General features: G+C 32.1%; 1 protein-coding gene across 1 annotated transcript in view; it reads left to right on the top strand.

The window, feature by feature from the left end:
- Positions 1-17,479, top strand: part of LOC107755624 (zinc finger protein GLI2-like) — a 55,328-nt gene that overhangs the window by 17,140 nt on the left and 20,709 nt on the right. Inside the window, exons 5-8 of the mRNA XM_016572514.1 lie at positions 4,269-4,456; positions 8,037-8,210; positions 15,432-15,633; positions 16,193-16,379. Of these exons, the coding sequence (XP_016428000.1) occupies positions 4,269-4,456; positions 8,037-8,210; positions 15,432-15,633; positions 16,193-16,379 (751 nt within the window). The remainder of the gene's footprint in view (positions 1-4,268; positions 4,457-8,036; positions 8,211-15,431; positions 15,634-16,192; positions 16,380-17,479) is intronic.

The raw sequence follows: 17,479 nt of genomic DNA on the forward strand, positions 1-17,479 counted from the left end.
TAATTTTTTAATAATGATTAAGTTAAAAAAAGTTAATAAAGTAAGATAATAATACTGTTTATAATCATGAAAATGTGTATAATCATAAAATTTTGCACGTATGTGTATATAAAGCTAGAAATAAAGCTTTTATTTAAAAAAAAAAACGTTACATAATAAATATCACATTTTAAATGTATTAAAATTAATATTTTAAAAACAAATTTTTAAAAATATTTTTCATTATATACATTGTTTTTTTTATTATAAAAAATTATAATTAACCATATAATGATTTTTTTTTTTATTTGATGTAAGCTCTATTTGCTCCTGTCACAGTATTTACATTAATGACCGAGCTCACTCCTTCCTCATTCAGTGAGCATCTTTCTCTGTGAAGCGCTCTGAGTGGGCCGGTGGATCCGGCTGCGTTTGGAGCCTCAGGACGCTGAGATTTACTGCATTCTGGCTCCGATTGTCCATCAGCGCCGTTACCCCGCTGCATTCTGGGAGCCTTGAGCCCCGGCTCTCTGTAGGAGGGTTGAGGTGTGAAAGAGGCAGCTTGCGAGGTCCCACAATCCCCCGGTGCAGAACGGTCTTTGTTGTTCTTGCTATGAAAATGAGAATCACTCCACAGGCTAAGCGTGTTAAATCTGAATATTGCATTACTTATTTAAGTGCCGCCTGGGCTGTGTGTCTTTTGTTTGATGTTCTACATGCAGTGTGCATGTGAGAGAGAGGCCGTTATTAAGTATGCATATGTCAGATATACATACATGCTCGCTGTTTTCAGTCTTTCAGCTTTATTTGAGAAGTACGAGATGTTTGATTATGGTCACAGTTTTTAAATCAGATGACTTTGCTGTAGTTGAACCCCTTCATTAGTTCTGATGCATCACAGAGAAACAATGAAAACCATATGTTGTTTTGATTTTCATGTCATTAGAACTGAGTGGGAAAACATCAATAGCTTGCTAAACAGATATTGGCAATGGACCGATTTAATCAAATGCATTGGAAAGAAAAATATCTCTTCAAGACACCAGTGAGATTAAATAGGGAACAAGTGGAGATTTGACAGCTATTGATTAATTTGTGTTTGTTTTAGGAGCTTTAGGAGAAAAATCGGATCCTCTTAAAACATCTAATCTTGTCCGAATGTAATTTCTTAAAGTTTTAATTAAATTAAAAAATAATTGTTAAAAATATTTAATAAAATGTGAATTATAGAGGAAAAATATTTTTTCAATTTTTTTATCTGATGCTATAAAAAAAAATTTAATCTTCCCCGAATTCCGTTTTTAATTTTTCAGTGTTTCAAGTGAATTCAACTTTTCAGATTTTCAAATGAATTTTTTTCAAGCGTTTAAATTGAAATAAAATAATAGCTATTAAAATATTTCTAAAATGTGAATTTTAGGAGAAAAATTTGATCCTCTAAAAAAAAATCTAATTTTGTCTGAATTAAATTTTTTAAATGTTTCAATTAAAATACAATAAAAATTGCTTTAAAATATTTCTAAAGTGTGTAACATCAATTTTTATTTAAATTAATTAATTATTGTATTTTTATTAATTAATTAAGTAATATTTTAAGAGCACAAAACAAAGTATGCTTCATATTTGTTTGTTTTTGTGTAAAGTTTTTATTTAAAAAACGTTTTATGATATATTCAGTTATATCTTTTATTTTTTTATTATTAAAAAATAATGTTTTAAAAGCATAAAACAAAATATGCTTATATTTGTTTTTGTTGAAAGTTATAATATAAGTTATAATACACATTTTTATTATGTAATATATTATATTATATTTATAATGCTTTTTAAAATGTATATATATATATATATTAGTAATGGTTTTAAATGTCATCAACATCCTAGATTGTGTGGCATGAGGTTGAAATTGAGCGAGACTTTTCAACAGAACGAATATCCCACCGCTTTATCGTCCCGTCTGGGAATCATCAGAATTCATCCAGAGCTTAAAACGAAATGCGTCTGACGCATAAAACAAGAAAAATGATCCCTAACTCCAGCGCAGAAGTTTCCTTGAAGGAGGGATGGAAAAGAGAGCAAATGAAAGGGCGGCTGTGGATTGTGTTTGAGAGCTTGGCCTTTTTCAGCGCCAAACCTCAGGAATATTAGTTATGGCAAACTCTCATAAACGAGACGCTCTGTGTGTGAAATGTATTCAGACTGGTGCCTGACAGGGACAAACAAACCCACTTAAAGATCTGCAAATCATCTCAAAGTTCATGTTTCTCCAGCTAATATCGGCCACTAGAGCTGCACGATTAATATGGCTTAGTGCAGTTATCAAATCACAAAGGCTGTGATTTAATTAAATAAATATATGCATTGCACGTTTCAGGGTGCTTTTGGGACGCAACACGCAACAACCATCTTTCCAAACTTGTAATGAGAAGCTTTAAAGGCTTTGAGAGGTTTAACTTTTAAAAATGAAAAAAAAAATAAGTCAACCATACATATTTGTATTGTAATGTTACAGTTGTAATATTAATTTTAAAAATATTATTAGTATTATATTATTTTCTTAAATACTCAATTTGTTTAATTTTTTAATTTTATTTTACAGTGAAATATTACTATATAATAATATTTGGTTATATTTATTTTTTGTTTTTATTTAGAAATGTTTCTGTTTATTTAGCAATAACAATAATTGTTATTATTATTATTATTATTGTCTAATTGCAATTTTTTTCCTGACACAATTTATAAATGCAATTGAAATCTAATTGCATTTGTGATTACAATTAAAAGTTTTAGAAGAAAAATCTGTCTGAATTAAATTTTTCACGTGTTTTAATTAAGATAACATAAAAATAAGTATTAAAATATTTCTGAAATGTGTCAAATTAATTTTCATTGCAATTTATAAATTGTGTGAATGTGTGTGATATATATATATATATAATATAAATAAATTATAATTTATAAATTTATAATTATAAATCCTAAAATAAATAATTAAAACATTTAAATTATTTGCAATTAAAATCGAATTGCATTTTTTCTGATAAAAAAATTATTATTACAATTTAAAATGTGATTACAAAAAAAATGTTTGTAAGGCTGCACAATTTGGCCAAAATTTGGTGATTATATATCAATCTGGCTCTAAAATATGAATAAATATTATAAAATAGTAATCATAATAATGTTTTATCACATTTAACATCATAATCACAATTTGTATTAGAAAAAATTTTTTTTTTTTAATTATTGAATAGTGCATATATATATATATATACAGTGAGTACGGAAAGTATTCAGACCCCCTTAAATTTTTCACTCTTTGTTATATTGCAGCCATTTGCTAAAATCATTTAAGTTAATTTTTTTTCCTCATTAATTAACACACAGCACCCCATATTGACAGAAAAACACAGAATTGTTGACATTTTTGCAGATTTATTAAAAAAAAAAAACTGAAATATCACATGCTCAGTATTTAGAGTAGAAGCACCCTTTTGATCTAATACAGCCATGAGTCTTTTTGGGAAAGACGCAACAAGTTTTTCACACCTGGATTTGGCGATCCTCTGCCATTCCTCCTTGCAGATCCTCTCCAGTTCTGCCAGGTTGGATGGTAAACGTTGGTGGACAGCCATTTTTAGGTCTCTCCAGAGATGCTCAATTGGAAGGATTCAAGGATTCAAAGCGTTTATTGTCATGCGCACAGTGAGGAAAAACAAGTTTCCCTGTACAATGACATTCTTTCTTCGCTGTCCACATTGAATGCCAAGACAAGTGAAAACTACGTAAAAAAGATAAAAAACAGACATACACATACATACAAACAAACATAATAAAGTATAGCTATGTTGCAGAAGTAGAAATATAGATTATGTATATAGAAATATAGACTATGTACATCTGTTTGTGCGAGTGTGCAGTATTGATACAATACAACAATAGTATTGTAACATGTAGTAACAGTAACGTGTTCACATGTAGCAGTAATATTTAGCATATCTCTGTGTGCGAGTGTGCAATATTGACTTATGTACAAAACAATAGCAGCAAAACTGTAGCATTGCAACTACATAATAGCAGCTGTAACATTAACAATGTGCAAATCGAGATATATAAATATATACATATATATACAACCTCTTCGCAGTACAGAAGAAGAGTTTATGACGGTTTTAAGTTTCATTTGAAGGAAAGCGAGAGAAATCTTAAACTCTCTTTTGACTGTGATTTCTGGTAAATGTGCTGTTGGTGATCTGTCTGAAAGCGTGAGGTGTGTTTCTCTCCAGTCCTGCAGGTTTGGCGGGCAGCCCGGTGATCTCGGACATCTCTCTGATCCGTCTGTCTCCGGGAGAGTCCAGCTTTCTCCCGCCGCACTCTTACGTCTCTCCACACGTGGAGCATTACCTTCGCTCGGCGCACAGCAGCCCCACGCTCTCCATGATCTCAGCGGCACGAGGACTGAGTCCAGCCGACGGTCAGTCAGTCTCCAGCACATGCATGTCGCTTTTCATCCCTTTATTGTTTTTCTTTAAAACTCTATTTTTTATTTCTGTATATTTTTTCACAGAGAAATATTACTATATTTACTATATTTAATATTACTATTATTATCATATTTAGTAATATTTGTTATTTTGTTTTTATTTAGAATTATTTTTATTTTTATTTAGTAATAATAATAAATAAATATTAATAAATAATTTTTAAAAATTATAAGAATTAATACACATATTTTCAATTAAATAAATAAAACATAAGTACTAAAATATTTCTAAAACGTGTAACATTAATTTTTATTGCAATGTTTTAATTATTGTATTTTTATACATTAACAGATAATTTAAACAACTACAGTGAAGTTACCCTTTTATTTCTTCATTTGCTAATTATTTCTGACTTCTAACTTTATTATTAATTTTTTATTTATTATTAACTTAATCATAATTTTAAACGTCTACAGTGGATTTACCCTTTTAATAATTTTTATTTCTACATTTCCAATTTTTATTTCTTTATTTGCTAATTATTTCTAACTTTGTTATTAATGTTATTATTTATTTTTATTATTAAACTTTAACTTGTCACTCTCCTCATAATTTAAAATGACAAAAAAAAACAGTTTTTCTTCATTTCCAATTTTTATTTATTTATTTGCAAATTGTTTCTGAAGTCAAAGCAGTATGCACTGCCATAAAAAAAAAGAATTATTAAAATAAATTAATACTTTTATTCAAGGCCGCATTAAATTGATCAAAAGTGACAGTAAAGACATTTATAATGTTACAAAAAAATTATATTTAAAATAAATGCTGTTCTTTTGAACATTCTATTCATCAAAAAGTCCTGAAAAACAAAATGTATCACAGTTTCCACAAAAATATTGTGCAGCACAACTGTTTTCAAAATTAGAAATAATTAGAAATGTTTCTTCAGCAGCAAATCAGCATATTTTTTTTTTTTTTTTTGCAAATTGTTTCTGAAGTAAAAGCAGTATGCACTGCCATTAAAAAAAAAAGAAATTAATACTTTTATTCATCAAGGCCACATTAAACTGATCAAAAGTGACAGTAAAGACATTTATAATGTTACAAAAAAATTATATTTAAAATAAATGCTGTTCTTTTGAACATTCTATTCATCAAAAAGTCCTGAAAAACAAAATGTATCACAGTTTCCACAAAAATATTGTGCAGCACAACTGTTTTCAAAATTAGAAATAATTAGAAATGTTTCTTCAGCAGCAAATCAGCATATTAGAATGATTTCTGAAGATCATGTGACACTGAAGACTGGAGAAATGATGCTGAAAATCACAGAAATAAATTACATTTTAACAGATATTCACATAGAAAACAGCTGTTTTAAATTATAATAATATTTCACAATTTTATAGCATTTTTGTCAAATAAATGCAGCCTTTGAGAGCATAAAAGACATGAAATCTTTCGAAAACAAACTGGTGGTCTTTCCTGTGGTTGGTCTGAAACAGATCAGCGTGATTTGAGCCTCAGCAGAGGGTTTGCAAATTCAGCATTTCAAAACTTCACTTTTAATGATTATAATTTTGAATGCTGCTGTTTTGTTTGAGTAAGTGTGTGTGTGTGTATTTGGGTTTGGCCGCATGCAAATGCATCGCCGTGAATTGTCAAACATGTGAAACGTTCCCGTCCTGCGATTTGCCCTTCGAGGGCCGTTCTGGAAACGAATACGAGGCAGAATTCCCCAATTCCGTCCCGAAGCCGACGACAGGCCTCTCCTCAGAGCTGAATTACAATTACAGGCCTCTGGCGAGCCGACGGAGTCACATATAAATCACGCTTCACAGTCTGTCAGCCGTAATGTGTTTGCACCTTTAAACTTAAATAAGCAGCGCGCAGGAGATCCCGACAGCGATAAAGACGTAAAAGAGCCACGAGAAAGAGAAATGGGGCTATTTGAGCCTGAGCGAGTGCGGGTGGATAGACACAGCCTTGAACGCTTTCCAGACACATCTGACCCGCTTTCAGCCCCTTTCAGACCCGCCGATAGCCTTGGCTCCTACTTTAAAAGCGTATTTGTTTTTCAAGTCAGAATATATAGAAATGAAAGGCTTTGGAAGAGAATCCGGGACGCTTTTTGATTGTGTTCGTTGGCAGGCACAGTTATTTCTACAGTGAAGGAGAGACGGATGAATTTCTTTTTAATAAGAGACGGTTTTGTTGTTTGTTTGATTCAAGTGCCCAATGCATTCTGGGTGATGCTCAAAAGGCGTTATATGGCACACTTGCAGTGCATTGACTAGCATTCACTGCGTCTGCATGCTTACACGGACCGTAATCTGTTCTTGAGCCAAACAGCTTCAGCATTAAACTTGTTAAACTCCGTCTCTGATTGCTGCGGACACTTTTATAAGATGTTTAGTAGATGCAGATGTCAACATGTTCTTACTGTAGGTCCCTTGATCTTACTGTAGGTCTGTAAAACTTCACTTATAACGCTAGTTAATGTTTCTTGCACCAAAAAACAGTCATAATTTACTTTTTAATGATCATTTTCCTATATATATTTACCAGGCTATTTTTCTACTGCACCTTTAAGCCTATATGATTATATGCAAATGATGTCTGTTCTGATTTGCTGACCCTGCATCAGTGTTGTTAACTGAAACTATTTTTTTTTAAATGTGTTAATTGAATTTTTTTTTTCAGTTAGTACAACCTTTCTATTTTTTTAGTACTAAAAAATGTAAACTAAAACTTAAATAAAAATAAATGAAAGATAAATAGAGATATTTAAAAAAAAATACAAATGACAAAAGCACGTAGCAAAATTACTAAGAGGTGTTTTATTTTTATTAATTCGTTTTTTATTATTATTTTTAAATTCATTTTTATTTATATATTTTCTGCTTTCGTGTTAATTTTAAAGTTTTAGTAAGTTTAAGCAAGTTGTTTTTTTTACTTTTATTTAGTTTTTTAAACATGTTTGTATAGTTCTATTATTTTTATTTTTTATTTTAGTTTTAGTTATTTTAGTACATTAAGTTAAACTAAATTAAAATGAGAAATGCTGCCTTGGCAACTAGTTGAAAAAAAAAATAATAATAAAATTAAAAAATTAAAAAAACAAAATATATATATATATGGTTAGAATTTAGGTTAATCAGTTTTAGTTAACTACAATAACCCTGAGTACTAAAAATAGTACTAAAATTACTAAAACTAAAACTTAAAAAATATTAAAGCTAATATTAATATTAATTATTTAAAAAAGTAAATAAAAATGACAAAAGCACATAATAAAATTAAAATAAAAACTGAAAATATAAAAATAAAAGCCAATACAAAATATCAAAAAAAGAATACTATAATAGTATATAATACTATAATGGTATATAAATGATACTAAAATAACACTGCTCTGCATACATGGCAAGTCCCACTGTTTTTCATCAGTTTCTGAATGCAAATGTGGGCGGGTCATATGTTAATGAGCTCATAGTTAATGATTATCCTAAAGATTTAGTCCTGTTGTCATGAATATGCCTCATTAACTCTCTCTTCTCTCTCTCTCAGTGGCTCACGAGCACCTGAAGGAGCGAGGTTTTTTCGGTTTGCCTCCTCCGCCTCCCGGCGCGACCCCGGCGGACTATTACCACCTGATGACGGGCCACAGGAACCCGTACGGAGAGCTGCTGATGCACGGAGCCGGAGCCACTCACCTGCCCGAATACTTCACACCGGTGGACGGTGAGTCCCAGAGACAGACAGCCATGTGTTTGTCTGTATAACTGGGTTCAAATGCATGATATGTGTTGTGCTAAGAGAAGCCACATTTGTTTCCAGGATAGTAGTTCTGTTTTTAAACACACATTTGTCTTAGATTCTTACACCAGCAGACAGTACAATAAAGAAACTCTCATGTTCAGGATCCACTCGCAGCTGACGCTCTATAAACGCTGCCGGGACGTTTCACACACAGTGTTCGAACTATACCGTGGACTTTGGGGGAGCCCACTTGTTGTTGTTTTTTAATAACGGAGGGGGGGGGTGTTCGTGCGCTTGCGCGTGCCTCAAAAGAGGGGCTTACATTGACTTACAAAGATACATAACAACTACAAGTTTATGCACTACTTGCTTTATGCAAGCACTATATAGGATAAATCACTATACACGATTTACACTATTATACTTTATCCACACGAATTGATAGGTGAAACAACAAACAGCCATCCACAAATAGTCTATAAACAAAGCATTAGACTGTCTTTGAGTTCACATGAACAACGGTTAAAGTTACTCGTCGTCAGGCTACAGAAGAACACCATAATTCCTCCGTTCAATTAGGCCTAAGACATCGAGAGTCACGCAGACCTATAACAACCCAGCCACAACACATAATTGCGAATAACATGCCTTACTTTAACACAGAATCGACCACAGAGTCCAGCGTTAATATTTTTTTCTACGAATCTTTGAGTTAACATGTACTAAACATGAGTGGAATTTGCACTGCAGTGCCCCCACACCTTGATGCTCATGACAGGAATAGCATGTATAGTTATCTTTATTGAAGTTAATTAGGTTTAAATCGCCGTCATGCATGAATGAATGATATTTTTGCAATTTTACACATAACAATCCACGATGATCACATTACACAAAACTGAAATTGCACGTCAAAATAACACATTGTCAATATTTTTTGAGACCCCCCAAAATTTCACAAATCACGTTTTCAGGGGAGCCCATGTCTTATTAAGGGGAGCCGAGCTCCCCCTAGCTCCCCCGTAGTTCGCACCCTGTTCACACGTTATTTCTCCTCTCGAAGGAAACATTCTGTCATTCAGTGGTTCCTGAATTACCTTAAAAGAGGAAGTTTGTTGTTAGGACCAGTGTTGTTTTAATATCATTGAGATACTGTTATAGTTCTTATTAATATTTTGAATTAGTTTTTATTTTTGTATTTTCTGTTTTCATCTTAATTTCAGTTAAGTTTTAGTAATTTTGTTGAGATTTTGTATTTTATTTTTATCTATATAGTTTTTATTCATTTTTATATCAATTTTAGTTTTAGTTATTTTATTTTTTTAAGCTTAAATAAAAGTAAAAAATAGTACTAGTACTGTTATCGTTTTTATTAATATTTAGAATTAGTTTTTATTTTATATTTTCTGTTTTCATTTTAATTTGAGTTAAAGTTTTAATGATTTTGTTGTGTTTTTGTCATTTTTTTGTTTTTTAAATATATCTATATAGTTTATATTCATTCTATTTCAGTTATTTTATTTTTTATTTCTTAAGCTTGAATAGAATTACATCTAGTAATAGTACAGTTATAGTTTTTATTAATATTCTGAATTAGTTTTTAGTTTTATATTTTGTTTTCATTTAAATGTAAAGTTTTAGTAATTTTGTTGTGTGTTTTCGACATTTTTATGACTTTATTTTTCTATGAACAAAATATATCTATAGTTTTTATTTCAGTTTTAATTTTTGTTATTTTAGTACATCAAGTTAAACTAAAGGAGAATAAGAAATGTTGCCTTGACAACTAGCTGAAATATCATTTTTGTATTTTATTTAATTTCAAGTGACAACATTTTTTTATGGTTTTAGTTAACTGTAATAACCCTGGTTAGGACAGATATATTCCTGTGGAAAAAAATAATAGAGTGGCTTTATTATTCTCATTATTCACAACTGCTCGTTTAGTAAAACAAGCTGTAAAATTCAAGCTGGAGCTGGTAATAAAAGTTCATCAAAATAAACTGAGTATTTTTCCTTAACCAACCAAGTGATGAGTGACAAGGCATTTAGTTGATTACTTGATTTCTATTTATGCACATTTCACTGGATAGCTCCGCCCCTGCGACATCTCATTGGTCCAAAATCTGGCTCCTCATTAAACATTAATCATCAAACATGTTCTGATTGGCTGTAATTATGCCGTGTCATGCAGCAGTTTCATGTTCAGTGTGAACGGACAGATTACTCATCACTTCACGCCTGGTAAGTCAGAGGTATTCAAAAGAACATTTGTCAAGCTATCATAATCATTGATTTATTGCTTTTGGAATTTCTGTGCATCTCAGTCAGAGTTACTGAAGCATCACGTTATTAGCACCTGGATTATGTTGTGTTTATTTAACGTTCTCTTCTGTATTTATCACAGTTTTTTGCTGTTCTGCGAATCAGTCAGAGTGAAAATACCATGACGAGCCGCTGTGAGTAATATTCCACAGAGAGACAGAGGTGTTATTTCAAACAAACACATGGTGATATAGAGTAGGTCTCTGGCTCTCTATAGAACAAACATTTGTCTCCTTCAAACAATCAGAGCTGAAAAACAAACACTCTCGGTCTGCTCTCACTCTTCAGCGTGACGTCCAGGCGTGTGTGCACGCAGATCTCGGGCTTTGCTGAAGCAACATGAATGAATAGCTCATTTAGCTGAGCTAACTCCGTCTGGCTTTGATCTGCGTCCCGTTGATGCTTCCCGACAGCTTTTACACAGATGTGTTTGGATGCTGATGGTGGAGTGTGTCGGGAAACAGTATGAGTCAGTAACAAAGACGGATAGAAACAGAATGAGAGATATGATAAGTTAAGCAAAGCCAGTTAGAAGTTACTTGTAGCCAGTTCTGCAAAGCCAGTACTACAAAGCCAGTTCTAAAGCTACTTGTAAAGGTAACTTTGGAGTTTAAAAACACCTCATTTTCCATGGTTATATGCTGTTTAGTCACGATTAACCCAAAGTACCCAAAGGTACACTAACTGTATAAACAATGGAGCAACGAGAGTTGGTGTAACCATCAAAAATATTGCAATTAGCAGCAATCATCAGATCCAAACAGATTAGGAAAGTGAAGAACAATATCACAGTTGGCAAAATTCAGCATGAAGTCTTGTGGATGTTACGGATACAGCTGTTTTTGCGCTAAATTTTGGGTTAAACTTGATTACAGCTACAGTATTGAGGATTTTTTTTTTTCAGTTATAGCGCCACCCATTGGTCGAAATTGTTCAAATTTGGTGTGCATTCTCAGATTGTCCTGGTGGGCATGTGTGCCAAATTTTGTGAAATTTGGACATTATCACTTCCTAAAACTTGCATTTGTTCATATGAATTTAGCTACATGCAAACACTTGTATGCGTGGTATCGAAACGCAATTATATGGCTTACAACAAACTCAAATGTGTGTAATATGTATCTGAAAGCAGTTCTATCCTCTGGGAAAGAGAATAAGAGATTTAAGTTAAGCATGGCCAGTTAGAAGGTTGTAAAAGCTACTTCTAAATTTAAAGACACCCAATTTTCCTTGGTTGTATGCCATTTAGTCATGATTAACTCAAAATACCCAAAGGTGCATTAACTGTATAAATACTAAAACAACCAAAGTTACTGTAAGCATCAAAAACATTGCAGTTAGCAGCAACCATTTGGTCCAAACAGATTTTAAAATGAAGGACATTACCACAATTGGCTAAATGTATTATAAAGTCCTGTGAAAGTTGTGGATACAGTTGTTGTTGTGCTAAATTTTGGGCTAAACTTGATCAGTTACTCTTTTGAGATTTATTTTAAGTTATACTGCCGCCTATTGGTGGAAATTGCTCATATTTGGTATGCGATCTCGTATTGTCCTGGTGTGCATGTATGCCAAATTTTGTGAAGTTCGGACATTGTCACCTCCAAAAACGTGCATTTTTTTATATGAATTTAGCTAAATGCGAACGCTTGGTGCATGCTATCAGAACGCAATTCTGTGGCTTACTACATACTCCGATATGTGCAGTATGTATCTGAAAGCAGATCTGTTCTCTATGGGGTGGCAAGATCACGTTAATAAATTAATTTCCGCTGAGGTGAGGTGATTTTGGGGTAAACTTGATCGCGGTTACAGTTTTCAGATTTTTTAAAGTTATAGAGCCACCTATTGGTGGAAATTGCTCAAATTTGGTGTGCGGTCTCATATTGTCCTAGTGTGCATGTGTGCCAAATTTTGTGAAGTTTGGACAATGTCACCTCCAAAAACTCGCATTTGTTCATATGAATTTAGCTAAATGCGAACGTCTGGTGCATGGCATCGAAACGTAATTCTTTGGGTTACTACATCCTCAAATGTGTGTAGTATGTATCTGAAAGCAGATCTGTCCTCTATGGGGTGGCGAGATCATGTTAATAAATTCATTTCCGCTGAGGGGAAGGTGTAACAGAGACAAATGTCGCTGCCATCGCTGAGCGCTCTCGATACGTTCAGCCAATAAGACCATGCAAATTCCACCGCAGGACGGGTCCAAATCCACATTTAGTCACAGATCAGTAGCTCCAAAAGACTCCAATAAGACGTTGTGAGTTTTTTGTTTGCTTTTCTTGGTCTTTTGTATTTTTAGCATCCGTTCTCTCTGGATTTGGGTCCTGAGGCGGCTCTTAGCGCTAAAGATGTGTTAGGAGCTCCGACCATTGCCTGAACATGACAGCAAACCATTAGCTCATGCTAAGAGTAATGACCCTCACGGCAACAAAGCTGAGGGATTATTTATTAGCGCTGCGGTCTGTGGGGAACCAGTCCACGCACACACAAAGAAATGATTTGTGTAATCCTGCTTGTGTTGGCACGGCACGTGATGAAATCATTATGGATGTCCGGTTGCCAGAGTCTCTGTATATGACCTCTAATCACACACACACACACACACACACACACACCCCAAGTGTAATGCTTTGCACCTGTTGAGTTCACTGCAGTTGTCTCAGTAATTCTCCACTGAAATAGCAAACAGATGAGTCTGAAACATCCTGTACACAAGTTAGCAAGCTGGCTACCTGAATAATCAGACGTCTGGTTTAACGGCGCAGACATTTGATGACAACTGTATCTCTCAGAAAGTGTTTTGAATCCCAGTTGATGTTACCAAGACAATCGTGAGCCGCAGACACGCAAACACCCACTTATTATTCACACGCATTCTTTTTTGAGCCAGAATCGGTTCTGTAAATTACCCTCATTAAACAAAGTCAAGTCTGCAATAGTTTGATTGTTATCTGGGTAATTACGGTAATTTATTGGGAAGGATTAATTATCCCAAATCAAATCAAAATGAGCTCTCGCTGAGTTCGAGATGGAGACGATTAAGACAGTTCACCTAACCGGTTTATTTTTTCACTAATCCCATTCGGCCTTGAACACGAGTCACTTTAAACTCAGTTTCAAAATAATTTATCGTGACTTATTTTTATGCTCAATATCCAAATAAAAGCATAATAACTACAGAGACTTTTTTTTTTTTTATAAAACATTTTATTTAAAATAAAATTTTTAGTACAATATATTTTTATTTGTAAGCAATATAGTAATAATAATATTTTATTTTAAAGTTTTATTATTTTTAAATATTGTTACAAATATTTTATTTATAATACTTAAATCAAATATTTTTATAAAGTAACATTTTTATTTTTTTTATATTTTTAAATATTGTACAAATATTTTAAATATACTTTAAATATACGTATTTTAAAATAATATTATTCAAATATTTGCAATGAATATATATTTATATTTACATATAATATTTAATTGTATTGGCACCTTCTTTATCTATTAATTAATCATACAATATTTATTGTACAGATGGACACAAAAAATGCAAAGATACATGAGGAAAAAGATATTATCCCAAGATTGATGCTTTTTTTTTTCACAAAGTTTGTTATGACATCTTCACTATCTGTGTACAGTATATTCTGTTTTCCATGGCCAGAAATCAGTCTTGAGCACTTATTGATGGGGTCCGGCTCTTTCCTGCGGAGCCGTGAGTCGCAGAGGGCGTGTGAGAACATTGATCATGCAGTCGTGCTCCACACACACACACACACACACACACACACACACGGTTCCTGAAATAGCTCAGCGTTGGGCGAAACTGGAAATGACACGCTGAGATTCTCCTGAGCGAGAGAAAGAGAATCAAACAGAAGTATTGATCACTTGATCGGATGGTAAACTGCTGTTCATGTTAGCTGTTTGGTGGATTGATTCCATTATCAATGAATTATTGATTGAATTTAAAATCCTGATAGATTTGGAATAAAAATATTTGGAATAATTTGCATTAATGAATTGCACAATAAATATTTATTCAGAAAGTAAAATAAAATTGTATTTTATTTTTTTACACACCAAAGCATAAGTAACTGTAGGGCACTTTAATAGTTAAATTATTAAATATTATTTAATTTTAAATATTGTTTGTAAACATTTTATTTTAAATATTTTAACTTTTTTATTTTTTTAATAATATTATAAAATTGTGTTTTATATAAAGTAATATTATATAGATATTTTTTTTGATTGGTTGGTATTGATTGGATTTCAAATCCTGTATAATTTGCATTGATGAATTGTACAATTAACATTTATTAAGGAAGTAAAATATTTTTTACACACAATATTACCAAATTAAATTTTGTTTTATTATTAAATACCTTTTTTATTTGTAAATATGATTTTATTCTTAAAGTAATATTTTAAATGTTTTAGTATTTTTAATATTGAAAATATATTTTAACTTTTTTATTTTTGAATAATATTATAAAATATTATATTAATAATATACGATATTAACAAAGTACCAAACTGTAGGGGCACTTTAATGAATAAATTGTTTAAGAATATTTGTAATAATTTTTATTTGTAATAAGTAATATGTTTTTATTATTTTAATATATTGTAAAAATTTAATATTTTATTCTAAATTCTATTTAAAATTTTTATTTTTTAATAATATAACATTTTATTTAAAGTAATATTTCGATCATTTTTTTTATTTATCAATTGATACTGACTAGATTTCAAATCCCTGATGCATAAAAAACTAAATGTTTGAAATAATTGGCAATGATGAATTGTGCAATAAAAATGTATTAAGAAAGTACAATCAATTTTGATTTGATGTCTCAACAGTGACGCGGTTTCCCAGCCCTCGTCTGACGCCGCGCTTGAGTCGGAAGCGAGCTCTGTCCATCTCTCCGCTCTCAGACGCCAGTATCGACCTGCAGACCATGATCCGCACCTCACCCAACTCTCTGGTGGCCTACATCAACAACTCTCGCTCCAGCTCGGCCGCCAGCAGCTCCTATGGACACCTGTCTGTCGGAGGCATCAGGTACAGACTGGCTTTGAATGTTAGTGTCGGTTAGTGCTGGGCGGTATACCGGTTCATACCGAATACCGGTGTTTATTTTTGTTATGATATTAATTTTTAAAATACCGCAATACCGGTGTATGTCGCTTAAACAACGTTGGGAACGCGACACTGTTTGAAAGGGGTCCCTTTTCACTGTTGCACTGTGGTGAGGGAACAGCTGTATGTGTTACTAAGCATGAAAGTTCCGAAACTGAAGCTGTAGAACTAATAGAACATGATGACACAGAAGAACTCATCCACAATATCCACATTGACCACCACAAATATCCACTTGACAATATTCACTCATCATGACAGTAAAATAGGGCATTCTAAGTCAATATACTGCAGTATTTGCTCTCTCAATCAGTAGAAAATATGGTTAACACCCGGTCATGCATGAAAAAAAAAATACCGTCATGAGTACACGGTACTCACGGTGATATAAATTTTTGGTCATACCGCCCAGCACTAGTTTCGATCATGTGTTTTTTTTTTCACGTACAGCACATTTCCATCTCCTGCTCTTGTGTTGCAGTCCGTCGTTCCCGTTCCCACACTCCATTAATCCGGTGGCGTATCAGCAGCTGTTGTCCCAGCAGAGAGGCCTCAGTGCGTTCGGACACACTCCGCCGCTCCTCCAGCCGTCACCCACATTCTCCAGCAGACACCCGCTGAGCCTCTCCTCCCTGCAGACGCCCTCCGCCAGAGACCCCGAGACCCAGGTACCGCAGCGCTTCACCACAACTAACCACCGCCACATTCACACTGATCAGGCTCCTTTTAGTTTGGTAGAATGCCTTTTACTATTTTATGTATAAAATGCGCTGTGCTAAATAATTCAATAATGATAATAATAAAATATTTATTATTGCAAAATTACCATTTGTATATTACCTTTTATACATTAATTATTAGTTTATGTATAAAAGGTGTTATGCAAATAATATTAGTAGTAGTAGTAGTAATAAATAAATATTTTATAATAAATTGTTTTATTATAATATTATTTATTATAATATTATTATAATTTATGTATGAAAGGTGCTATATATATAAATAATAATAATGACAATAATAAAAATATTAGTTGTTAAATTAATATTATTATTATTATTATTATTTGTATAGCACCTACATTAATTATTTGTTTATGTATAAAAGGTGCTATACAAATAATAATAAATCAATATTTTATAATAAATATTATTTTATAATATTTATTTTTGTATATTTTAATAATATATTTATAGTTATAATAATCATAATAAAATATTCTACAATAAATAGTTATTATATGTTATTATAATATTATATTTACAGTGCTAATAATAATAATTATTAGTAGTATAAGCACCTTTTGTACATAAAAAGTCATTTATTTATAAAAGGTACTATACAATTATTACTAATAATAATTATTATTTTACAATAAATTATTATAATATTATATTTAGTTTAATAATACTACTTAAATATATAAATTAATAATAATAAATAAATATTTTGCTATAAATTATCAGATTTTATTGTTTTATTTATAATCATAATATTAAACGTATTATTATTATTTGCAATTAATTAATCATTAATTTGAATGAAAAAAAAACAACATAAAAACCATAATAAAAAACCAGCCTGATTATTATGAGAGCAGACAGTTGAAGCGACACACACACTATGAGTGCACATGCTGCTGGCGTCTGACATGAAGCCGTCTGACAGCAGGCAAGAGCTCTGTTGATCAGAAGCAGGTTCAGGCGAGCAGAACCACACAGCGTTTCCAAACCACTCAGTGACTCTGTCAGCACTTTGGAGGGGCTTT

Source organism: Sinocyclocheilus rhinocerous, unplaced genomic scaffold (genome assembly GCF_001515625.1).
Source record: "Sinocyclocheilus rhinocerous isolate Xijiao unplaced genomic scaffold, SAMN03320098_v1.1 scaffold1674, whole genome shotgun sequence".
NCBI classification, from domain to species: Eukaryota; Metazoa; Chordata; class Actinopteri; order Cypriniformes; family Cyprinidae; genus Sinocyclocheilus; species Sinocyclocheilus rhinocerous.